This window comes from Chinchilla lanigera, unplaced genomic scaffold (genome assembly GCF_000276665.1).
Source record: "Chinchilla lanigera isolate Chin_1 unplaced genomic scaffold, ChiLan1.0 scaffold00103, whole genome shotgun sequence".
Lineage (NCBI taxonomy): Eukaryota > Metazoa > Chordata > Mammalia > Rodentia > Chinchillidae > Chinchilla > Chinchilla lanigera.
The window spans coordinates 120311-145313 of NW_004955504.1; the positions used below are offsets into that span (position 1 = coordinate 120311).

The following is a 25003-nucleotide window of genomic DNA, read 5'->3' on the forward strand; positions in this document are numbered from 1 at the left end:
TGGAGTTGTTTCTTTACTTCAATTGCAATCATTTCAGCTATTTCAGGCATGTGTTTACCAAATTCTCTTATGTCAATGTCTCCTGGACTTGTTCTGAGTGGGCTGGAGTTCTGGGATTGTGTTTTAGTCCTTCATTTTGTCATGTTTGCTACTGGATGCAGAAAGCTCAGTTTCCCTCTTCAGTAGCTGCACAGCAAAGGCTGCTAGTTTTCCTATTGGTCAGGTTTGCCCCTTAGTGTCTGCTGAGAAGCACTACTTAGTCTGGGGTTTTCCGGCAGTTGTTGATTTGTATCTCGTTATCCCAGGTCTCAGATGTGGGCATTGGTGTCAGCTGATGGCAGACTGTCTGATTCAGTGTCCCCTTGAAGTTCAGGGCACGTGCATGGCCCAGACTTGGGTTGTACTGGTGTGACAATCCTGGTCCAGTGGACCTATGTCCCCAGGCAGTTCAGGGTACAGGCAAAACCCAGACATGAACTGCAGGGTTGACAGATTGTGAACCACCTGATTCTGTGTCTGCAGTCAGTTCAGGACACATAGAGGAACCAGATGTGGGCCGGACCAACAGCAATCACAGACTGCCCGTGCCTGTGACCCTCCAGGGGTTCTGGGCACAAGTAAAGCATGGACTTGAACCATGGGATCAGCAGCTCTTGGAGCACTCACTCACTCAGTGCAGGGCCTGCACAGGGAGGGCCCACACGCGAATCCCGGTGAGAGAAGTCCCCGGGGCTTCTGAGTGAGGAATTTCTGTCTGCCATGGGTGCACGGAGGGCAGAGTCTCAGACTGTAATGGTGGCGGGGTCCTGGGTTACCCGCTCTGCCTCCAGGAAGTAGATGGGAAAAACCTGGCTCTCTCTGTGAGTTTCTGCTGGGAACTGTGGCAGTGGGAGTGGGTTGTAGCCTGCCTGGTTCTGCTTCTTAGTCAGTTCAGGGCGTGTGCAGGAGCCAGACCTGGGCCACTCAAAGAGCAATGGCAGACTGCCCATGCCCCATTTTTGAAATTTCTTGATACTTTCTCTTTGACCCATGGTTATTTAGAAGGGCATTTCTTTCCAAATATTTGGGAATTTTCCAGATATCTTTTTAGTTTATTTCCATTATTTCAGAAGCATACTTTGTACAATTTCTACTTTTAAAGATTTTTTTAGTGATCACTGAAGTCCTGGATATGAGTCTTGGTGAATGTCCACGTGCAGACAGTGACCTGGGTGTTCGGGCTACTGATCTTGAGCATCCTGTGCCCCAGCTGAGATCCTGCTGCCTTTTCTTTTGATCACTGAAAGGGACATCGTTGTCTCCAATGAATCATACAGTTTGATTAGTTTTTGTTTTGTGTATTTTGAAGCCCTGTTGCTAGGCATGTTCATATTCAGGCTTACTATGTCTCCTTGGAGAGTGGGTCACTTCATTTCACAATACCTCTGCCACTTGTTCTGAAGTTTCTGACTGAAGCTTATAGCTGCTGCAGCCATTTGACCAGAGTTTGCACAGTGAGTCTTTTATGCATTCACTTTGTCTGCTTATGTCTTTATATTCAAAGTGGATCTGTCATCACAGCAGCATCCCTGGGTGGAGAATGTAAATTGGCCTCTTGCAGATTCCACACACTGTGAGGTCAGGCAAGGGCTCTTCTGCACCCTCCAAGGTTGCAGAGGTCTGAGGGGACCATGCAGGCCCAGATGTCCTCATGCATGGAAAGGCCAATGGTCTGTGACAGAAAGAGATGACCCCTGTGGTGCTAGGCAAATTGCCCAGGCCCTGAGCTGCTTCAGGACCTTTGCCTGAGCCATGTGCTTGTATCCAGCACTGTTAGGTATGGTCAGCTAGGCCCTGGTGATCTGAGTTAGTGGCCAAAGTGGGAGCCGAGCAGGACAGAGATTTCACACAAGGATCAGAGACCTTAACTGTGAGGCTAGGATATAATGGGAGAAGGAGGCCCAGCTGAAGCACAGAGCTGCAATTTCTCCAACACCTCAGCTCCAGGAGTAGCTGCTGCCTGAGCTTCAGCTGTGTGCCAGCCTTCTGGCACCTATATGATGGTTCTGTTCTGAGTGTGGGCAGGTGTGTGTGGGTCTCAAGCAGTGCCTCAGTCCCCAGTGTGGTCCCCACCATGGGGCACCTGGGGGTAGTGGTCCTGGCTGACTTTCTTGCTATTGGTGACTTTGGGACCTCATGGTGGGCCCTGCAAGTGTCATGTAGGGTCTGACTGTGTGATCACCTCACTGGATTCTTTTTAGGGCTGAAGACAATGATTCCGCCAGGGGAGTGCACGTATGCAGGCAGGAAGAGGAGGAAGCCTATTCAGAAGCGGTAAAATGTTACATCCCCAATGTGTCGTCTATATCCCTACAGAGTTCTTATCACATTCTCCATGTCACTGCCATGTCCCTGCATGTCCTCTGTGTCCCCATGCCTCTGCTGTGTCACCACTACATCTATGTGTTCCTGTTGTGTCCTCTATGTCTTCACCATGTTTTCCATGTTCCTGCCATGTCCTTGTGTCCTTGCTTTATCCCCATTGTGTCTTTGTCATGTCCTTATCATGTCCAATTCTATCCCTGTGGGTAAACCCAAGACAATTCAAAGAACAGTGTTCAAACAAAATCTTCTATATGAGTGCTTGTATCAGTCAGCATTTCCATTGCTGAACAAAATACTCATTAGCTAGAATTTAAAGGAGGAGAGGTTTATCTGGCTCATGACTATAGGAACCAGTCTACGAGTTTATCCCCTACCAGGGGTGAACAAGAATAAAAGACACAGAATTAATCTGGAATGTGGGACCCAGGGAGCTCTTTGCCTCTAGTGGACAGAAGAGCCCTAAGCGTTTGGCCCACCTCGCTTTTATTTACTTAGACACAGGAGCAAGCAACTAGGGTAGCAGAAGATTCATCTGCCTGCTGTTATCTATAGTATGTCCTCAGGTAAATAACTGGATCTCAGCTGTGTTGACTCTTCCCTGGAACATGCAATGGCCAGCATGCCTGAATATTGCCAAAGGAGCACAGCTTGCTGTTTTTCTCCTTTGTGCTCACAGAGATTGTCAATTAGCCCTCAATCCTCAGTATCTGGTCCCCTACACATGACTTCAGAGGATTCAGTCTATGACTGGCTGCTACAAGGCAGGAACATGATGGCAGAAGGGTGTGGCAGAGCTAAGATGCTCAGCTCATGGCCACCAGGAAGCAGAGCAGGGAAACAGTGCCAGAGAGGAAGGGGCCAGGGACTAGACACACTCACACAGACACACCCAGAAGTATGCTTTAATAATACCACCAGCAGCTTCCAAAGCAATCTAGTTGACAGGTTTTTGGGGTTTTTTTTTTTTTTTGGTCTTTTTTTTGAGAAAGGGTCTTGCTATGCAGTTTAGGCTGGGTTTGAGTTCCTTTGTAGCCCAAGCTGGCCTCAAACTTGCAACAGTTCTCCTGCCTCAGCCTCCTGAGTGCTGGGAATACAGGCATGCACCACCACGCCTGGCTTAGTTGACAGTTAAGCTGAACCACTACAATGTCAGAGCAGCTTCATTCATAACCATCAAAAAGGGGAAAAACCCAAATGTTTATCAGCTGGTGAATGCATACATACCATGTAGTCCATTCATACACTGGAATATGATTCAGCCATAAAAAGGAGCAAAGCACTGACACACACTACAACGTGGATGATCCTTGGAAGCATTCTGTTACATGAAAGATGCTGGGCACCATTGTTTCAGTCCATTTATATGAAATATCTATAATAGGCAAATCCAAATGGATAGAAAACAGATTGGCAGCTGCTGGGGTCAGGAGGAAGGACACTCAAGAGAGAATGCTAGTGCATAAGTTTTTCTCTTTGGGGAGTTAAGGGCCTTGGGAACTAGATACAGGTGATGGTTGTACAACTTTATGACAATTCTAAATGTCAGACACAGCTCACTTTTACATGGTTAATTTTATGTGTATTCAACCTCAGTTTAGTAAGTCAAAAGACATAGCTTCTGAGTTTGGTTTTGCCAAACACTTCTATTTGATTTGTGACCCAGGACAATCAATGATAAAAACAGAGGGGTTTGTGCTATGGGGTTTCTGATAGAATAGGTTGTTTCAGACATAATCTGCATGCTATTGGCTACTGAGAGGTGCAAATAAAATAGAAAACAAGAACATTCTGGACAAAAGACACTCAAGTCCTGGAAACAGAGTCCTACTCTTTGTTTCTATTTTAATTGCTGAGACAAAATACTGGACACTGAAAGTTAAAGGAGGAAAAGTTTAATTAAGCTCACAGTTTGTAGAGGTCTCAGTCTGTAGGCAGCTGGTTCCACAGCAAGGTGGCACAGCAGAGAGGCAATGCAGGGGAGAAACAGTTCATAGTGTGGCAGGGGAGGCAGAAAGCAGCAAGCACCAGTAGCAGCAACTTCTTTCTGTCCTTTTATATTCCATCCAGGGTACACACCTGTTGTAGTTTGGGGTTTTACAAGGACAACAATACAATATAGGACATGTATTTTATAAGATTATTTTATGATAGTCACCCAAAGAGTCATATACAAAAAGTGCAGGAAATCTGTCCACACATTAAAGACCAAAGAATCCAGCTGAAGGCCTGGGTCCTGTGGTAATGTCCTGCATGAGTCCAGTTGAAGATGTACAGCTCATAACAATACCCCCCATGAGTCCAACTGGAGGCCAAGAGCCCACAACAATGCCTCATGCAGGCCTGTTTCACAAATCTGCACTGGGAAGACCCAAAGGTCAGTGTTGGAAGCTAGAAAGTCTGTACCAGTGGGATGAAGGATCTGTGCTAGCAAGCTAAGGGATCTGAACTGGAGCCAGAAAATGATGCTCAAAGTAAGACCCAGAGCTCCCCCACAAAGTACCACAGCCATCTTCAGCAACAGTGAGATCCCAAGCTCCTCTGACAATGAGGAAAGCCAAGTTCCCATCAGGAAAGCCAATGTGACAAGCTTGTCCAGGAGACTGAGCAGTGCACCATCTTCCCCTCTGGGGGCAGGAAGCAATGCTGAAAGTGAGGACCAGAGCTCCCCTAAAGTGAACTGTAGCCATTCTCAGTGACAACAAGGTCCCAAGCTCCTTTGATGAAGAGAACAGCCAAGTTCATCAGGTAAGCCAGCATGACAAACTCCTCCAAGAAAACCAGCAGCTCACTAACAGCTTCCAAAGAGCTCCCAACAGCGTCTAAACTTCTTCCTCTCCAGTTCTGCCTCTTATGCTGCTGGCAACAATCCTCAGGTGGGCCTCCCTCACCCAGCACCATACTGACTTAGTTCAGCTGGGTGTTACAAGTTGACCACCAGTTGTCAATCCACTGTAATCCACCCCTGGTCAACTTGAATACCATATACATTTCCTTAAACTGCAGTCTCCAATGGCAGATTTGTGAAAGTTAATATGTCTTGGTCTATTCAAATTTACATTAATTTAACAATTACATATACATAATTCTTATTGCACTCATTTCTGTGCTAAAAACAAAATATACAAAGGGTGACCAAAATTCAAGGTTAAAGCACAATACTTTGACTAACTTGATTACAAACATATATCTAAAAATAACATTAGAAACATATTAAAAGAACTATTACAATCACAGTCTTTGTTTCCCATTAACATTTAACAAGGCATGGCTAAAAACAGTGTTCTCCTATAATTCAAATACACTTATCTTCAGGTGAAAGACTTCAGTTTCTTTTTCTTCTTTTTTTTTTTTTGACAAGAAAGACTTTTATTATAGTTCAGGGCCTGGGACGGATGGGAAGGTGTAGATGTAGCAGGCAATCACTGCCCTGGTTAGCATCATATGCCCATTCTGATGGCCATGAATGTGCCAAAGGTGCCGCCACTCTGCCTCATGGTTTTTCCAATGCTGCCCATCAGCCCTTGACCCCACATTCAGATCCTGAGACAGGAAAATGTGCCAAAGAGTGCCCCAACCGCCACACCCACGGTGCAACCCATGCAAAACCCATTTCACGTGGTTGAAACAGCTTGGCTGGGACTGTCTGTAGGGGTCATGGCCACCGGCTTCTCTCTCGCAGCCTTAGTAGTTCAGTGCCTTCAGTTTATTTTTCTATTGTCCTGTTCTTAACAACAGTGTTCTCCTCTATTTCATCCTTGCAACCCAAAGCACCATTAGAGCCTCCCCCATCCATCCCAGGCTCTATACTATCACCTTACTGGCTCTTCACTCTTAATTTCAAACATAGATCTGGCCAAAACCTCTCAACAGTGACCATGCCAGTTTCCCAACAATAGACTACATTGAAATTTTTCTTTTTGCAACTAGGCAGTATCTCTAAACACAAGCAAAATGCAGACCAATTTTCTGCCAAAGCACAGTATACTACCTGGGATCCAGCAGCCAGTGCAGTCCTTCTCAATTGAAGCCTCCTGAGCTTCATCTTAACTGGCAGTATTTCCGTCAGCATTCTGATTTTCCAGGCTCTGACCAGAGTCTCCTATATAGTTTACAGCATACAGGGGCTGCCTCTTGGGACAGTATCTCAAAACTTTTCCATATTAATTCCAAATGCTCTTAAGTCACATGGCCAGGCAACATTACAACAGTGACCCCACTCTCAGTACCAATTTCTGTCTTTTTTGTTTGTTTGTTTTGTTTTTTGTTTTTTTTTTCCAGTACCGGGAATCGAACTCACAACCTCACGCTTGCCAGGCAGGCGCTGTGCCTCTGAGCTAAATCCCCAGCCCCCCAATTTCTGTCTTGGTTACTCATTTTCTCATTGCTGAGATGAAATACCTGATGTCCAAAATTAAGGAAAGAAAGGTCTTTTTAGCTCACAGTTTGTGGAGGTTTCAGTCTATACTCAGCTAGCTCCAAGGCAGAGTGGCACATAGAAGAGGGCACCAGTTCATAGTGGCAGAAAACATCAAAAGCAACAAGAGCAAAAATGGAGGAGCAGCAGAGAGCAAGTCTCTTTCCCTCCCTTATGTTGTATGCAGGTTACCTACTCCAGGGCAGGTGTAGCACTCACACTCATAATCCCAGCATTGGACCATGAATCAATCAAAAACTCTAGAAGCCCACCCCATGACTGCATGAGGCTTTGGGGGGACATCCAGACACAAACAATAACACCACCTTTTGGGTGGTGTTACTCAGAACTATGATAAACCAACTAATGCACTGATCCACACACTTTAACCTCAGCATCATGCCTTTAAGCCATATTCATACACCCTAGATCCAGCCACCTGGAAAGAGCCCCACTTATGAGCAATGAGGCTTTGGGGAAACACTGAGACAAAGCCATAACAACAGCCCCTCACACCTGAAATTCACTAGGACTCCAGAAAGGGGTGGCCTTGTAAGCAGGGAAGTTCTATTTCTGATTCTCTCAATAACAAACCTCTTCCATGTCCTCAGCTATTCCAGGGACTCAGTCTTAGTCTGGTTGCCATTTTTTTTTCAGATGTAGGTGATGTCTAGAAGGAGGGGCAGTTGAAGTTGTTCTGTGTGCCAATTAAAAGGGCTAGGTAAAGGGACTGTAATTGTGAGGTGATGGGGAGAGATAAAAGGGAAAATATTTATGAGGTAAGAGGCTCAGGTAAAGGAACTGCCACTGTGAGGAAGAGTCACATGAAGGAACCGTCACTATGAGGTGACAGGGTCAGGTAAGAGGTCTTCACTATGGAGTAACAAGATCAGGTAAAGGGACCATCACTGTGAGGAAACAGTGTCAGTTGAGGAGACTGTCACAGGAATTGACAGGGTCAGATGCAGGGGAATACACATTGGGTGCTGGGCCACCCCACTTCGGTGCTAGTGATAGGTGGCTGAGGAGTGAAGAACAGGGTTCTCCCACATGGCACAGGGTTGCAGGAGCTGTGAGTCATGTAGGCCAAACACACAGCTTGGACCACCATGGCAGCCCTCGGATGACCCTCCTGTGCTGAGAACCAAGTTCACCAGCCCTTTACCCCTGACTCAGACACCTGGCTGCTACAAGGCCCAGAGCTGTGCTACAGCAGGTGGGGACCCTTCAGTGGGTTGCATACCCCCTCGGGGAACTGTTATTTTCCTGGGTGGCGCTGGGCTTTGGTTAGGTTCCAAGAGGACCCTGAAAAAAGCTGAATGAATGCAGGTTCTCTTGCGCAGATGACCTGAGCCAGTTGTCCTCCTCCTGCTCCAGGGAACTGTGGCACAGAGAGGTTAAGGCCTAAGCCACAGAGCAGAGTACCATACCCTTCATCCTCACCAGAGCCTCCATTCTCATGGAGCCTATTCTCTATTTCCTATGCATTTCCTCCACATGCTGAGTTACATGTGCTAATGTGATATCCAGTTTCTTGATCCACATCTTCAGGGCTGGGTGAGTTTTAGTCCTCGGTGCTTTTGTCTTGGAGCACCAGCTGTAGGGCTGCGGCTCCTGGTGGCAGCCATCTGATGGAGTCTGCTTCTCACAGGAGACCTGCCATCGGGGCTGAGACATCGAACCCATCCAAGCGGCACCGAGATCGTCTCAATGCGGAGCTGGACCACCTGGCCAGCCTGCTGCCCTTCCCACCTGATGTCATCTCTAAGTTGGACAAGCTGTCTGTCCTGCGCCTCAGCGTCAGTTACCTCCGAGTGAAGAGCTTCTTCCAAGGTAGGGCTCACCCGTGCCTACCTGTGTCCTTCTGAGCCCAGCAGGGCCCTGCTGGATCCACTGTGACCAAGAAGTGCTGTGTCCTACCCTTCCCCTTCCCAGCTGCTTATCACAGTGGCCCTGGCTGGCCCCAGTGCCTCACGTTAGGGACCTCCACCCACTTGTCAAGGGTCCTGGGTTTGCTGAGTGCCTGAGCCAGGGTACTGCCCCTGCCTATCTCCCAGGGCTTCCACAGCCAGGACTCTGGGGATGGGGAGCTACTTCGTGAGGAGCAGGGCCTGCTGGTCAGGATGCCAAGTGTCCACATGTGGCTCCTTTTGCATCTCTGCATGCCACGCTGCTTGTGCTCCCTGCCTGCTGTGCTCGATATTCCCATGTCGTGAACCAAGGGCTGTGTCATAGGCCAGGGCCAAGTGCTGCTCTATTCCCTCTCCCAGCTGATGCCTGGGGTGACAGGCTTGTGTACTTTCCTGCACACTGGTGCTCTTGTTCTGGAAGAGGACAATGGGCAGGTGTCCCCTTGAGGGGCTCTGGCCCTGGACCATTTGCTCTGCCTCCCTGTATACCCTGTGTCCCTCACCAGTCTGCAGTCAGACTTTTACCTGGACCCTGCTTACTGGTATCTGAAGGCCATGGCCGAGTCCTGCCTATTATGGGTTTCTTAAGGTCACAGTTTTGGTCACCTGGGGGCTTGGATTTGTGGACTGGTAGTGGACCTGTCCTGAATGTTGCTGCTTGGCTTCTGTGCTCTATGTGTGCTGGCAGTGTCAGGCCTGAGGAGTTCCACTATGTAGGGTGGGCCCTTGACTTTCCAGGGGCTGGGGTGGGGGCAAAGGAGTAGGACCTGGGTGTCCCCGTAGGGGGCAGAGAGGGAGTGCGACCTGTATATCTCTCCAGGGGCCCGGGGCAGGGGAGTAGGAACATTCTCTCAAACTCTCCCATGCATGGAAGCTAGGACAGAGTGGAGGCCTATGGATTCTTTCTTATGGGGAGCACCCCTTTTATAGTGAGCAATGTGTTCCTGTGGACCCCTCGCCTCTGGAGACATTAACAAACCCCAGGGCTGGGGGGGGGGCAGCCTCGGTGTCTGGGTATCACAGGCCGCTAGGGTGGGGAGACTCCCAGAGGTGAAGATGGCTTAGTCATCTGTCCAAGCACACTTCCCTACATACCCTGTGCCCTTCATTGGCCAGAGATGGGAAGGTGGAAGGGTGTGTCCTCTCTGGACCAATCTACCAGTGCCCATCCAGAGTACAGTGGCTCCGGCAAGTTCCAATTCTGCTGTTCCAGCCAGTTCTGATGACTGTCCAGGAGTCCACCCAAATGACTTATATGTCACAGTGATTTTCCCTTTTTCCCACTGGCTGAAAAGATGGGGATGTGAATTGCTACACCTCTGCTGATGTAGGCAGGTGCCCAGGCTATCTGTTTGGGTCACGGTGCCTTTGAGAGCTCCGCAAGTGCTGAGAGAAAGTGAACGTTCCAGGTCCCAGGCTTTATGAAGTGGTTCAGCTTTTATAGTCAGGTGAAATAGTACTTTCTGTATGTGTGCATGGTGGGGGGTGTTACTGGGAATGGAACCAGGGCCTTGTGCATGCTGGCAGCACCTGCCACAGAGCTACACCTCAGCCCCAATAACATACCTCTTCTTCAGTGCATGTTTTCCTACCAAGTATTCTAAACTTTGCGATCCCCTTCAAGCTTTCCTGAATTTATTTCCACTATGTAGTTAGAAAATAGTCAAGCTATGAAAATTGGATCTTAGTCTATGCTTGTTGATTCAGAAATAGATGAGCTAATTTCATTAGAACATCCATAAAATGTCACCTTTGAGAAGAACATGAACTGGAAAGTTTCTGTCTTAGAGGGGATAGTGGCCTGGAAATCTGCTTGCAATGTCTGGGGTTGGCTTCTGTGAATTTAAAAGGCAGTGGGTGATGCTGCTTTATTTACTTGGTTTCTGTAGAGCAGGGGCCGGCAGTTTTCTGTTACACAACCTCTGCTTCTACCATGTTTTATGGGAAGCTGTCAGGCTGGGATTTTCCACTCTTGTAGATCTTGCTCTTCACGAAAGGGGAAATTCAGGGTGAAGAGAAAAGTGTGGTAGGCAGTGTAGGGACTGTCACATCCCATGAGGGTACAGAGAGTGGAGCTGGGCCCCTTCCAGGCTCAGTGCTGACCTGACTAAAGGGCTGCAAAGCCCAGCACCCCTTACTGACCACCTGAGAGAGAAGCACCTGGGGGGCATTGTTTGGAGGTTTCCCAGAGGCCATTGTGGTCAGCAGGACAAGGTCTAGGGAGGCCTCTGGGAGTGGACATCTTGGGCTCTGAGGGTGCAAGGCCCAGGGCCCACCCAGGCCTGGTCTGCGGCCACCCACCCAATGACTCAGGGGACAGGAGTGTCAATCTGGCCAGCAGATGTGTGTTCTTGTGGAGATAGTATGGGGAGAGGGGATGTCCAGAACACAGCATGAAGAGGAGGAGCAGGCTCAGTTCAGCAACCCCCAACAAGACCTGGAGGGTTTCCCGGGAGATGAGCTCTCCTCTGCTCTCTTCTGCCAGCCTATGCCTCCTGTCCCTCATTCCTGGCCCTCCAGGAGCTGCTGCCCGGGGCTCATGAATAGGCCTCATGTCCACCTGGCTGGGCCCAGAGCAGAAGTCTGCGACATCACAGGCTGTGTTGTGGGATATTGAATGCAAATGCCACATTCATTAGCATGAAAGAACCAGACACCTCTGAAGACCATTCAGGACTTTAAACCCAGGCTTGAAATGTGTAGTGGTTAAGTGATTTTCAGCTTTCACTAAAGAGTTACTCTTCTCTTGATGATTCTTGTTATGGATTGAGAGTTTGTATCCCTCCAAAATTCATGTGTTCAAGCCCTAAAGCCAGTGTGTTCATCTTTGGAGATGGGACCTCTATAATTGGTCTAAATAAGGATGAAAAGATGAGGCCAGGCATGACAGGGTTGTGCCCTTGTGAAAGAAGACAGGAACGAGCCCTCCAGGATCCAAGAAAGACCACGTGAAGACAACACAAGCAGGCAGATGTCCCCAGCCAGCAAGAGCCCTCGCAGTGCCCATGTCAGCAGGCACCCAGACCTGACCACCAACCTCTAGCACATGGAAAATAAGCCCCTGTTGTCCAAGCCGCCCAGTCTGTGGTACTATGCTCCACCCAGCCTGAGCAGGTCAACAGGTTGGTACTGAAAAGCAAGGTGCTGTGTTGTAAAGTACCCAGAAGTGTGGCCACAGCTTTAGAGGAGGGTGACAGCAGCAGCCATGGGAAGGGGGCGGTGGCACTGGGACAAGCTGGGTGGTTGGGTCTGACACGACATGTGGCTGGGGTAGCAGTCCTGCTGAGGGCTTGGGAAGGAGAGGCTGTTGTAGAGAAAGCTGTCTTCTGAGGGATCACCTGCCATGTAGAGCAGAATCTTGGCAGGAAAGGAGCTGTCACGGCTGCTGTAGTGAGGGTCAGCGGGACAAGGAGTTTGGCACTCACCCTAGGAAAGTGCTTTGTTGTAGAGTAGCCAACAGTTTGCGTCACTTGCTCTCGTCGTGTGGAAAGTGGGACTTGCAAGGGATAAGATGTTTAGCCAAGGAGATTTTATTTTTTTTTCTTTTTGTGTGTGTGTGGTACTGGGGATTGAACCCAGGGGCTCACATGTGCTAGCACTCTACCACTGAGCTACACCCCCAGCCCTTTTAAAATTATTTTTACACAAGGTCTTGCTGGGCTCAAATTTGCCATCCTCCTGAAAATTCTCAGTCTGATCATATTGCAACAATTTAGAAAGATGCACAGTTGGACAGCTGAGTGCTGAAGAGACTGTGGGTGTGAACCCCAAGTCTAATCAGGAAGCGAGCTTGGCCAGGCATAGGGAGGGACAATGGAGCCATTCAGCCATCCCCACCTGTGAGGCTTCAGGAAGGAACAGTGTGGCCCTGAGCTGGTTCAGAGATCCCAGGACTGTGGCAGGACTGCTTCCTCTGAGGTGCACAGGGGCCCTCCAGGAGAGCCACTGGCCAGACTGCCCATCCAGCCTGCCTGAGTGATGACCCCAGGGGATTCCTCCAGGCTTCCAGATCCTATGACATTTGTCCTGTAGGTCTTGGACTTGCTTGGACCCATCACCCCTTTCTTCCTTCTGATTGCTCCCTTCTGGAGTGGAAACATCTGTCCCACACCTGTCCACCACAAGTTATAGAAGCACATACGTTGTGTGGTTTCACAGGCTAACTGCTGGAGAGGAATTTGCCTGGAAAGGAATCCTGCATCAAGCCTCACCCAGGTCTGATTTAGGTGGTGTTTAGATGAGAATTGGCTTCAAACTTCAGAGTTCATGTGCAAAGGAGTAGAGGGTTTTGGAGCTTTGGGTATGGATGGTTTCCCTGAGTACCACTGTGATTATATGGAAGGATCGCTCTTGACTATTTTATAAGCTGATTTCTTTCCTACTTCTTTTCATTGTTCCCAAAAGATAAAGTTGGCCAAGGAGAAGAGGCCTTGTTCTCTCCCTCCCTCACAGTGCGTAGGTACCATACAGGCCACAGGAAGGAGCCTGGCCAGGGTTAGTTTCTCCCCCACTGCCTTGCAGGCCTCTTTGTGGTTCTCCCTCTGCTTTGGGAGGATCTGGTCCCTTTCTGTGGTTCAGCAAACCCTGCCAGGTGGCCCCAGTGAGCCTGCTTGGTCAATAGTGACAGCTGAAACTTCAGAGGCTTGTTCAGTGGCCTCACCTGGGGCCACACAGGTGGAGCTGGGCCAGGTTAGCTGCATCTTCCCACTGTGCCTGACCCACCAGGAGGGAGCATCTGGAGGGAGAGGGAAGGATGGGAGATTGGGAGCTGCTAGGAGCTAGCACTTAGCAGTAGGAGACCGTGGCATCCCTGGGTGTCTTGAGAGACCACCATGCGCTGGTGAGCACAGGTGATTCTATCCCTCAGCACAGTGCCAGGTGCATGTCCGGGTACCCTTCTGGTCAGGTGTAAATTCTCCAGGCTGGTGTGTGGGCAGTGTGCCCTTTCAGTTCACAGGGAATGTGGACTTTTGACGTATGGATTGCCAGATGTTTCCACCTGCAGCATGGTGTCCCCCACCAAGCTCCAGGAGTCTTTTGCCCCTGGACTTCGCAGTGTAAGAAACAGCAGTCTTCAGTGGAAGCCCCTCTGGAGGCATAGCAGGTCCTCACAGTGGCCGCATGAATCCTCCTCACTAGACATGCAGGGAGGAGGAAACCCACCGCTTTGTGGTGCAAGTGGTGTGGAGTGAACTCGGGGTGCAGCTCCCTCTGGTCACCCTGAACCTCTCATCTCACCACCTCTTCTGCCTATTCTCCCTTTTGGAAGCAGAAGTTCCCTATTAATGTCCTTTAAAACACAGGTGGAAAATAGAGTTGCTGCAGCTCCGCCCTCCTGGCACTTAGAGACTGGTCAGGAACTATCTGCTGCTAAGCTCAATTTCTCCGAACTGCAGTAGGTGACCAGTACCCCCTCTGCTGCTAACAGCCAAACATGATGGAAGAAGTTAATGCTAAAAAATTTGAAGTTTGAAAGCAAATGAGCAATTCCTAGGAAACATAGCCCATTAAAACTGACTCAAGGCCAGGAATGGGGGCATATGTCTGTAATCCCAGCCCTTGGGAAGCTGAGGCAGGAAGATCACCAGAGAGTTCAAGGCCAGTCTGATCTACATAGTGAAGGACTGTCTCAAAAAAAAAAAAGACTCAAGAAGAAACAGAAAACAGGAATAGGCATGTGATCATTGAAGAAACTGAGTCAGTGGTTTAACATGTTCCCATAGAAGGCCTAGATGCAGACCATTTAAATGCAATTTCTACAAAATGTGAAAGAAAAACTAATTCTACTCTTTTCGGTATCTGTGATACTCACTTGGAATTGAGATACTGTTGTGAAGGTGGGGTTTCCAGTATGTACAGATGGACCTGAGTGTGTATGTGAAGTGTATATGCTTCACACACACAAGCTCTGTCCACTGAGGAGCCTGGGGCCATGCAGCCCTGTAGCAGTGAATGTACCCAACATTTGGGGCTTGGTTCCTAAATACTAAAAGGACATGGGTCCCCCTGCCCACCCCCCCACCCCCCACCCCCGCTGCTGTAACAGGAAAGAGCAAGATAAGCTTGGAACTTCTCTTCCAGAGAGCAAGTGATGGAGAGATGGAGATGCGTTATCTAACACAAAGACACCGAGAAGGGGCCTCTGCCAGCCAAGTCTGGGAGAGCTCCAGCGTTAACACAAGTCAAGGGAGCAGTGGGTGAGAACCCGAAGAACAGCACAGGATTCTGCCACTCTGTGCTGATACGAGTGGAGTGAGTAAATAATGAGAAAAGGTCTCACAATGGACTGCTTGCTAATAATAGAGGCCAGGGAGATGGCGAGACAGAAGAGGTGAGCTGTAAAATCACCATTCGGTGATAACTGCATTGATAATTAATTCAGGTGAAAACATCAGCAACTACTAAAGTTAGTGCTGACAGTGGGGGTAAGAAATGGGATTTGGTGGGGGTACCAGGGATGAAACTCAGGACCTCATGCTTGCCAGGCAGTTGCTGCACCACTGAGCTAAATCCCTGGCCCAAATGGGATATTTGTAGTCTTAAACAAACTATCCATTCATCCAAAAAAGGAGACACTTGGGGGGAGAGAAACTAGCATTCACTGTCTTTAGTGGTTACAACTATCCCTGCGAAGAGCCACGCAACAGAACAAGTGGAGCCCCATGACCCTATGTGACCTCCACATAAAGAAGGTTCATCCTGGTCTGTTTTGGTGGTTTTCTGTGATGATGAAATTTGATTATTTTTTCTTTTTCATTGTGTTATCTGATCTACCAGTGAGTTTTATTCTTTCTTGTGTTTTCATAATTATAGTTGTATTGGTCACTGTCCCATCAATGGGACAAAAAGTCTGACATCCACAACTTAAAGAGGAGAGGTTTACTTGACTCATGGCTTCAGAAGTTTCAGTCCATAATCAGCTGCTCCAAACCAGAAACATCATAGTGGAAGGGTGTAGTGGAGGGAAGTGGCTCACCTCATGGCTGCCTGGAAGAACAGCAAGGGGACAGCACCAGAAAGGAAGGTGCAGGGACCAGATAGAGTCCCCACGGCTGTGCCTCCATGACCCATCTGGACACACAAAGTGTGCTCTACTAATTTTCTAGGCATCTCACAAGCTAATCAAGTTGACAATCAAGATTAACCATTATAATCATTATTGTCCTTTTATTATTTCTTGTAGGGCTGGCCTAGTGCTGATGGCTTTTTTTAGTTCTTGCTTGTCTTGGAAAGTCTGTTTCTCCTTCATTTTTGAACACTAGCTTTGCTGGGTATAATATTCTTGGTTTGTTTTTCTTGAAAAACTTGTACCCAATTCCTTTTATTGCATAAGGTTTCTGCCAAGAATCTAACAGTCTAATGAAGGGTTCCCTTAAATGTGACTTGGCATTTTTCTCTTGCTGTTTCTCGGATTTTCTCTTTGTTCTGGATTTTTGGAAGTTTGACTATAATATGCCTCAGAGAATACCATTTTTAAAGTATAACTGGGGTTTTTTGAGCTTTCTGAACCTGAGTGTCTGTTTCTCTCCCAAGATTTGGAAAGTTTTTATCTATTACTTCATTGAATAGATTTTTCTTTTTAAAAAAATTTTTTTTGTCTCTCTTTTTTTTTTTTTTTTTTTTTTTGAGACAGGGTCTTGCTATACAGTTCAGGCTGGCCTTGAGCTCACTTTGTAGCCCAGGCTGGTCTTGAACTCTCAACAATCCTCCTGCCTCAGCCTCCCAAGTGCTGGGATTACAGGCATGTGCCACCACGCCCGGCTGAATAGGTTTTTCAATGCTTTTTCCCTTGTCTATCCTTCAAGAATACCCATAATACAAACATTTGTTCATTTAATAATGTCCCATAAGTCTAGTATGTCTTCTTCATTCTTTTTAAAAATTCTTTCTTCTTTCTTTTTGTTCAGACAAAGCCTTATCTTTAAGTTCAGAAATTTTCTCTTATTTTGAGTGTAGTCTGCTGTTGGCGTTCTCAATTGTATTCTTACTTCATTCATTGAATTTTTTAGCTCCAATATTTCTATTTTGCTCTTTTATATAATCTCTATATCCTTCATATCATTAATTTTTCTCACCTTTCGAATCTCCTATTTGTATTATTTACATGATTCTGTGTTGCCTTAGGATCATTATTTTTAATGCCTTTTCAGGAATTTCAAAGACATCCTTCCGCTTCTGAGAAATTATTCTTCCTTTGGGAGTGCCATACTTCCAGGCTTTGTCATGCTTCTTTTGTTCTTGCACTTATGTCTGCATAGATGGTGTCATAGCACCTCTTCTAATTTATAGAGTAGCTATAGATAGCTATAGCTATCTTTCCTGTAGATGAGTTGTAGGATGTTGGCTGGCTAGAATGCTTTGTCCTTGATATGTAACCTCTGTGTGAATCCTTCAGCTGTAATCAAAGTCAGTGGCATCTCCAGGTGGTTCATAGCTTAGACTGGAGCTATTTGTAGAGATCATAGATATAGGTTTGGCAGTAGATGTGGGTTTCTGAGTATGTGTGACCTCAGTACCCAGGGGCAACTGCTGATTGCCAATCATGGGCAGACCTGTGTATCTGGCAGGGGCAGTGCGGTGTGGGACATGTCCTCAGGCCCCATTTGGATGAGCACTGCTATTATATGGCCCTCCAGTAGCAGCAGTGGTGGCTTTTAGGTTGTGGACCTCAGGATTCATATCTCTAGACAATACCTGAGTGGTGCTAAGGGCATTCCTAGTGGCTTCAGAGTCAGTGCCAGGGCATGGACAGCTATGGACATGTCCTCAGGACATGTAGGGGTGGTGCCAGGGGTGGCAGGGGCTGGGCAGGTGTCTGCCAGTGGAGCAGCAGGCAGCAGCAAGTGTGGGAAGGGAGTCCTGAGCCCAGGACAAGGGCCATGCCTCCTCAGGTCTTGAGGGAAGCCTGTGGCCGTGTTGGTCCACCTGTCCCCTAGTGCAGGACACTGCCTGTATTGGGCCATAGTTACTCTGCTGGGTCTAGTCACAGACTCTATGCTAGTGTGGCAGATGTCTGGGGCCCCATAGGTGGCAATGAGGGCTCTGTGCTCAAGATGGTGCTCTGCTGTACCACCAGGACACTGGGATCAAGGAGACTTCTGGCCCCTTCACTGAAGGCTGGTCACTGTGTTTAGGCTCCAGGTGCATGGCTGCTCTGCAGGTGCTGGCATCTGATATGGTGGTGTCCACCAGGACCCTACTCTTCATACTTTCCTTGCCCAAGGAGCCAGGATTCCAGCTGCTGAGTCACTCTCTCACTGCCACCATCGAGGTCCCCTGTCCTCAGGGATCCTGCCTCTCTCAGGCTGGGGTCCAGCCACTCTTCCAGCCACTCTCCTCGAAATGCAATTGTTCATGTGTTGTCTGTTTCTTTCTCGAGGTGGAGGTGAGTACTGGGACCCTCTGCCCAGTCATCTAGGATCTCCTTCCATCTTAGGTCCTTAGCAGAGGGTTATCCCTTATGTTCTTGCTATACTCACCCACGCAGACAGAATTTCTGCCCATGCTCTCTCTCCTGACTCTTGGCGTGAGTGACTGGGTCCTGTGCATTTTCTTCACTGTTGTGTCCCTGAGACAGGGACTGGCAGTCATCAGTGGGAGCACCTGCACAAGTGATCACATTTTTATGAAGTCCTAGTGTCCCTGCTGCATTAAGGCACAAAAACTTTTCACTCCACCTGTCTGCATCTGTTGCTTGAAACTATTCCAAGTCTCTGCTATAAACCAGGGACCTGCAGTGATCATGATTGGTTTGTGCAAGACTAAAGGCAAGATTGGCAATCTTTATGGGCAGGCCTGTGTATCTGGCAGGGGCAGTGCTGTGGCCAACTCGTATCAGAGTAGTGTGCAAGTTCAGTTATGTAACTGTAAGTCTGTTGCTAAGTCCATTACATACAGATTGAGCCAATACTCTCTCTGACCCTAAGCTGGCTATACTCTTGGATATGAAAGTCTGCACCTATGGACACAGTGAGGCTCAGTGCCCTCAGCTGGGAAGAACAAACTTTGGCTGGAGTGCCATGTCCTGTCTGCAGCCTCAGCAGGCAGTGCTCACAGGGGCCCACAGGGCTCCTATGTGCCCATCTTCACACCTGTGGGTGTACAATTAGTAACTAAATAAGTACTTGATTTTTCAATATTTAATTTTTAAAGCAACTTTGGGGTTTTGTTTTAACATTTCTTGAGCTCTCACTAATGCTGGTGTGCTTTCTTCTAATAGCACTTGTACAAACCTAACAAGAATGCCCAGCTTGCTCATTCCAGATGTTTCACATCATGGAGAGAACATGGATCCACATTGTGTACAAATAATGCTCTCTTTCCCCAAAGAGCTATTTTTGGTTGCGTCTTGCATGAGGACATGGGGTTTGAAGGCAAGGGTGCATTTCCTCTGCAGGAAGAGCGTGTGACTGTGGCCACCACAGGCCCTGAGGTTGTGTGACCTCAGGGAGCCATGTGGGTATGGCTGAATGCTGGCTCTGCGGTCCTTGCTGTCTTAAAGGAAATGCTTTTTTGTGGTTCTTTTTTAACTGTGCGGAAGTGTGAAATCTCTAAAACTCACTGAAGCACTGTGAGAAATCTGGAAATTCTTTCTACAGAAGATGCAACAACCTGATGTAGTACACATCTTGGACTGCTCTGGTTTCCTAGATGTCACCTCTGGATGAAACAAGTGTGTATTTATACTCCTGGTGTTTTTCTAGCCTTGGGGAATTTGGGGCTTTGAATGGTATTTCAGCCTCCTCTGCCCAGCAGACCTCAGGATTCTGGAGACTTCACACCTGCACTAGTCCCACTCTCTCCTCCCATCCCTGTAAGCACCTCACACACACATTGCCACAACGTGACAGCACCATGCATTACAGCTGTGCCGTGCAGTGTGTTGGATCTTTCGACCTGTCTACCTGCCTTATACCCTAATGCCCAGCATTCACACATGTGCCCCAACACATACTGTGCACACACATACCTCACAATGCTGTTCACATACACCGAGTGTTCAAACAGGTGCCCTCACTTATGCTTTTCACACCTCCCCTCACATACACACCCTGACACATACTGTTCACACGTCTTTGCAATATTAATTGTGGTGGATTGATCACTGGTGGTCAACTTGTAACTGAACTGAACCAGTGTGGTGCTGGGTGTGCGAGGCCCATCTGAGGGTTGTTGCTGGCAGCATAAGAGGCAGAACTTGAGAAGCTGAAGAGAGGCTGTTGGGAACTGGTAGAAGCTCTTTGGAAAGCTGTTAGGGAGCTGCTGTTTCTCTTGGGCTATTCTACTGGAGGACCTTGTCATGCTGCCTTTCCTAATAAACTCGGCTGTTCTCATCATCTGAGGAGCTTGGAACCTTGTCGCTGAGAATGGCTTCGGTTCACTTTAGGGGCACTCTGGTCCTCACTTTGGGCATTGCTTCCTGGCTCTGGAGGAGAAGATGGTGGTGCACTGCTCAGTCTCTTGGAGAAGCTTGTCACATTGGCTTTCATGATGGGAACTTGGCTTTCTTATCATTGGAGGAGCTTGGGACCTCACTGTTGCTGAGGATAGCTGTGGTACTTTTCAGGGGAGCTCTGGTTCTTACTTTGAGCATTGCTTCCTGGCTCCAGTTCATATCCCTCAGCCTGCCAGCATAGATCCTTCATCCCTCTGGCACGGACTTTCTAGCTTCCACCACTGACCTTTGGGCCTTCCCAGTGCAGATTCATGAAACAGGCCTACATGAGACATTGTTATGGGCTCTAGGTCTTCAGCTGGACTCATAAAGGACATTACCATGGGATCCAGGCCCTCAGCTGGATTTTTTGGTCTTTAATGTGTGGACAGATTTCCTGTACTCTTTGTATATGATTCTTTGGGTGACTAGTATGAAATAATCTTATAAAATTTGTGTCCTATATTATATTGGTCCCCTTGCAAAATCTCAGACCATAACACTAATCCCACCTGCCCTCACCCTATTCATATATGTGCTCTGACACAGTTTATAGACATATTCTCAGATATACTGTCCATGTACATGTCCTCACACACTATTCACACTTGTGCCCTCACATATACTGTTTACACACTGCCCTGACACAGTTCACACACACATCCTCAGACATCGTTCACACTGCCCTCATATATACTGTTCATGCACACACATTCATGCATACTGTTCAGACAGGCACTCTGATGCATACTGTTTACACATACTCATATACTATTCACACATACACCTTACACATACTGTCACACAAATGCCCTCACTGTTCACATACATCCCCTACCATACTGTTCACACACATGCCCTTATATATTGTTTGCACAGTGCCCTGACACAGACTGTTTATATACATGCCCTCACACACATTTCACATACCCTCACATACATATACACAGTTCCCACACATTGACACATACACTGTTCACATGCCTTCAAACACCACATTCATGACATGGTCTCTCACAGTGTTCACATACATCCACACACACCCATGTCATTTGCACACACGTGTATACTCTCATGGTCACTTGCTGTCATGTTTAGAGCCAAACACCAGTACAAAGCCCAGGTACCCACAGCCCAAGTACCCACAGTGACAGGACCTCCTGGGTCCCCGAGTCTCACAGTAGGTGAGGTCCCAGGCAGGCAGCGTGACAGCATGACAGGCAGTGGCAGGCTCAGTGGGGCACATCTTATGGTGTGGAGCCTGTGCTCTCAGCTAACACTGACATACTAGGATTTACCTGAGCTGGACTCTTCTGGGTATATCCATCCAGATTCTCCAGAGAAACAGATTAGGGAGTTTGCAATTGATTCATGTAATCAGGGAGGCTAAGAGCCCCATGGGCTGTCATCCCCAAGATGCAGACCAGGGAGATTTAGGAACCAAAGCCTGAGAACCAGGAGCCCATGAGAAGATCCCAGCATGAGAGCTTAGCACAAGATAATGCCCAGCACTTCCTTCTCCCCTTGCTGCTCTGTTCTAGCCTCAGCAACCAGCTGGCCCCTGGCACTGGGGAGGCTGGCCTGGGTCACTGACCCAGAGGTATAGGGCAAGATTGTGATACTTCAAGGGTCCCCCAGCCACAATTGCCTGGCTCCATCCTTATGCAGGAGGAGGAGATATGTAAAGACTAGTCATGTGGGTACCTTGCAGAGGCCCCTGTGGACACAACTGTGCGGGCCCACAGATATCCAGAGGCGCAAGCCAAAGGTGAGGATAAGCCCTGAGGCTGTCACCTAGCCTTAGCAGGCATATCAATCCTAATGATTGCGGTTTAAAGGACAGACTTCATAGAGATGTGAACTGAGCAGGAACTCCTCACTGATGCCCCAGGACCTTCACTGTGGCACTGGCACTATCTTTGTCAAAGCCTGGACCTAGACCTGCTCCTACCAACTGTGACCATCAGCGCTGGGTTTGAACCTGGATGCTATCTGAATCGATGAGACCCCAGGGGGCAAGAGTCCTGTGTTCTGGTCCCCAGATGGTGTCCCAGGGGCTTAGCAGGCTGCTCCACACACAGGGATGCTCTGTGCATCCCACATTTAGTGGAACTGAGTGTCCTGGACCCATCTGTCCTGAACTTACCTGTCCTAGATGCATCTGTCCTAAATCTGTCCTGAACTCAGCTGTCCTGGACCCAGAAGGAGGACTTGAGTACCCTTCCAGGACTGTGAGATCAACCCTGCTGTCACTGCGGCAGCCCTTTAGCTCTATGGTATTCCTAGAGAACCTACAGATCTTTAAGCAACAATTTTTTTTTTCTTTTTGGTACTAGAGGTTGAACCCAAAGCCTTTGCTCTGAGCTACATCCCAAGCCCTTTGTTTATTTTTATTTTGAGACAAGATCTTGCTAAATTGCTAGATTGTCCAGCCTGGGCTTGAATTCACAATCTTCCTGCCTCAGTCCCCAGAGTGCTGAGATTACACATGCCCACCACTCCATGCACTGCTTGAGCAACTTTAGGAAGCTTTCTGGAAAAGTCTGTCATGTCTGCCTGTTGGTCACATCTCTATGAAGTCTGTCCTTTAAACCGCAATCATTAGGATTGATATGCCTGCTAAGGCTAGGTGACAGCCTCAGGACTTATCCTCACCTTTGGCTTGCGCCTCTGGATATCTGTGGGCCCGCACAGTTGTGTCCACAGGGGCCTCTGCAAGGTACCCACATGACTAGTCTTTACACATCTCCTCCTCCTGCATAAGGATGGAGCCAGGCAATTGTGGCTGGGGGACCCTTGAAGTATCACAATCTTGCCCCATACCTCTGGGGCTTCTTTTGGCCCAGAATTTCAGTGTGGGCCACCCCTGCCTGTCCATCCCTGCTTCTGTGCCGCTGCCCCCAAGCCTTCTGCACAGAGGCAACTGGAGCTGTGGGCTGGGACTCCTGCAGCCTACAGCCTGCCTGAGATCACCCCCCCCACACCCCTCACCCTCCTGCCATCACCACATCGGATCAGAAGAGGCCACTGCCTGGGAGGAGGCCTGGGCAAATGGGTGTCTGTTCTCTCCCTCTCCAGCTGGTCTATCTCCCTCTCTAATTCTGTCTTTCCTATCCTCTGTTCAGCTCTTCCAGCTCTGCCTGGGGCCCACCTCTCTATCTTTTGAAGATCAAAAACAAACTTTACTTAGCCTTGCAGACACACAGGGAACTTTAGATGCAATCCTGGAACATCTCTGCTCCAGCTAGCCAGTCCAGTCTCACCCCTAACCACAGCAAGTTCAGGAGAAGGGCAGCCACAGGCCAGTTACCCAGTGCTCGGGTGCCACCCCACTTCCAGGAGAGGACTTGGCTTTGCTAGAGCTGGGAGCAAAGAGGCTGCCACTTGCCAGGCATCACAGCAGGGTCCAGCAGCAGAGATGGCCCAGTCTTCATGCTTGTCTTTCACCAGGAACAAGGCCAAACTGAGGCCAGGAGTCCTCTGAGGCTGCTCAAGGGGCGTGGCCCAGGGCACATGGCCCCACCCAAGTTGATACCTTGCAGTGTTCCCTGGCTGTGTGGGAAAGAGGCCTTTTAGCAAGGATGGGGTGGGGTAGTGGGAAGTTGGCAAAGGCCAGCGCCCCAGTGTTGCTGACCGTGGCACACTCTCAGCTGCCCCATGGTAGGTGTGCATGTGTGTGTTACCAGGGATTGAATCCAAGGCCTTTGCACTGAGCTGCATCTTCAGCATTTAAAAAAAAAAAAGTTTTAAATTTTGAGACAGGGTTTCACTGTCACTAAAGTTGCCCAGGCTGGGATCATCGCCGTCCTTCTGCCGCAGCCTCCTAAAGTGCGGGGACTGCAGGCGTGCCAGACTGTCTGCGGCAGGTCTTCAGATTTTCTGCTGTACCAAACGACGCTCCAGGGAAACAAGAAATTAAGGCATCTCGAGGCTGCGCCCTGAGGCTCCTGGACGAGGGGCGTGGCCGGTGAGGTGCGGAAGGATGAACTCAGGCTGGAGCGTAGGGCTCCTTCCCCTCCCCTGCCCCGCCCCGCCCCAGAGTGGACCCCGGGACTTGGGGACCGCAGCCTTTGTCCTGCGCAGTCCGGGGAAGGACACCTGCTCGCCACAGGCCAGGGCCGCGGTGCGAGGGGCGGGCGGGCGACACCGTCCCGACTGCGGCTCCGCTCGCACGCGATCCGCGCCTTGCGTGACGACCTTGGCCACAGGAGGAAGCTGGCGGCACGCGATGGGGCTGGGGTGGGGGCAGGGCGGAGCGGGGCCCCTCCTCTGGGGCCACACAAGACGACCCCGGGCGGCTGTGTCCGACTTTGCACTCGGGTGGCCCGCCTGGGGGCACTGTTCTCTGCAGCCCGGGCATTGGGGTCGCAGCACCCGGTTCATCCAGATCCCTCCTAGCTCCCGGAGATACGCGGCGAGGCCGCCACCCATCCACTCCACGGGGCAGTGCAGCCCGGCCAGGGGCATCAGTCCTGCTCCCCTACCAGCGGCTTGTTTCTGCCCAACGGTAGTGGGGATCCATGGGTGGATGCCTCAGACTAAAGCTCCCCGGGGCTATGGGAAACTGGGGACCCTCCCTGGGGAGCTGTGGGGACCCCTGGTCTGTGCCTATTTTCAGGATGGCCCAGCCACAGAAACCCAGTCTCACCAGGGAGACCGGGGTGTGGGAGTGATGGCTCCTGGTGTGTGTGTGGGAAACCCCAGGGGGCAGCCCTCTGTGCCTCTAGTCCTTGTCTGCATTCTGTACTGTGGCAGTGGAGGCAGCAGCCCTGGAGAATGTCTAGAGTGTCCTGTGCACCTGAGGCAGCCCCAGTCCCAAAGGGAGGAGGGTTATACCTATCTGGACCCAGAATATGCAGAGAGGGCCCCCAAATGAGTTCT

At 49.2% G+C, this 25003-nt stretch overlaps 1 protein-coding gene across 2 annotated transcripts in view; it reads left to right on the top strand.

Moving 5' to 3' along the window:
- The first annotated feature begins 1428 nt into the window (after positions 1-1428).
- Ahrr (aryl-hydrocarbon receptor repressor) overlaps positions 1429-25003 on the top strand; it is a 70133-nt gene continuing 46558 nt past the window's right edge. For both annotated transcript variants that reach the window (XM_013505865.1, XM_005406993.2), the window contains exons 1-3: positions 1429-1493; positions 2241-2313; positions 8430-8611. In XM_013505865.1, the coding sequence (XP_013361319.1) occupies positions 2252-2313; positions 8430-8611 (244 nt within the window). In that variant the 5' untranslated portion in view covers positions 1429-1493; positions 2241-2251. The remainder of the gene's footprint in view (positions 1494-2240; positions 2314-8429; positions 8612-25003) is intronic.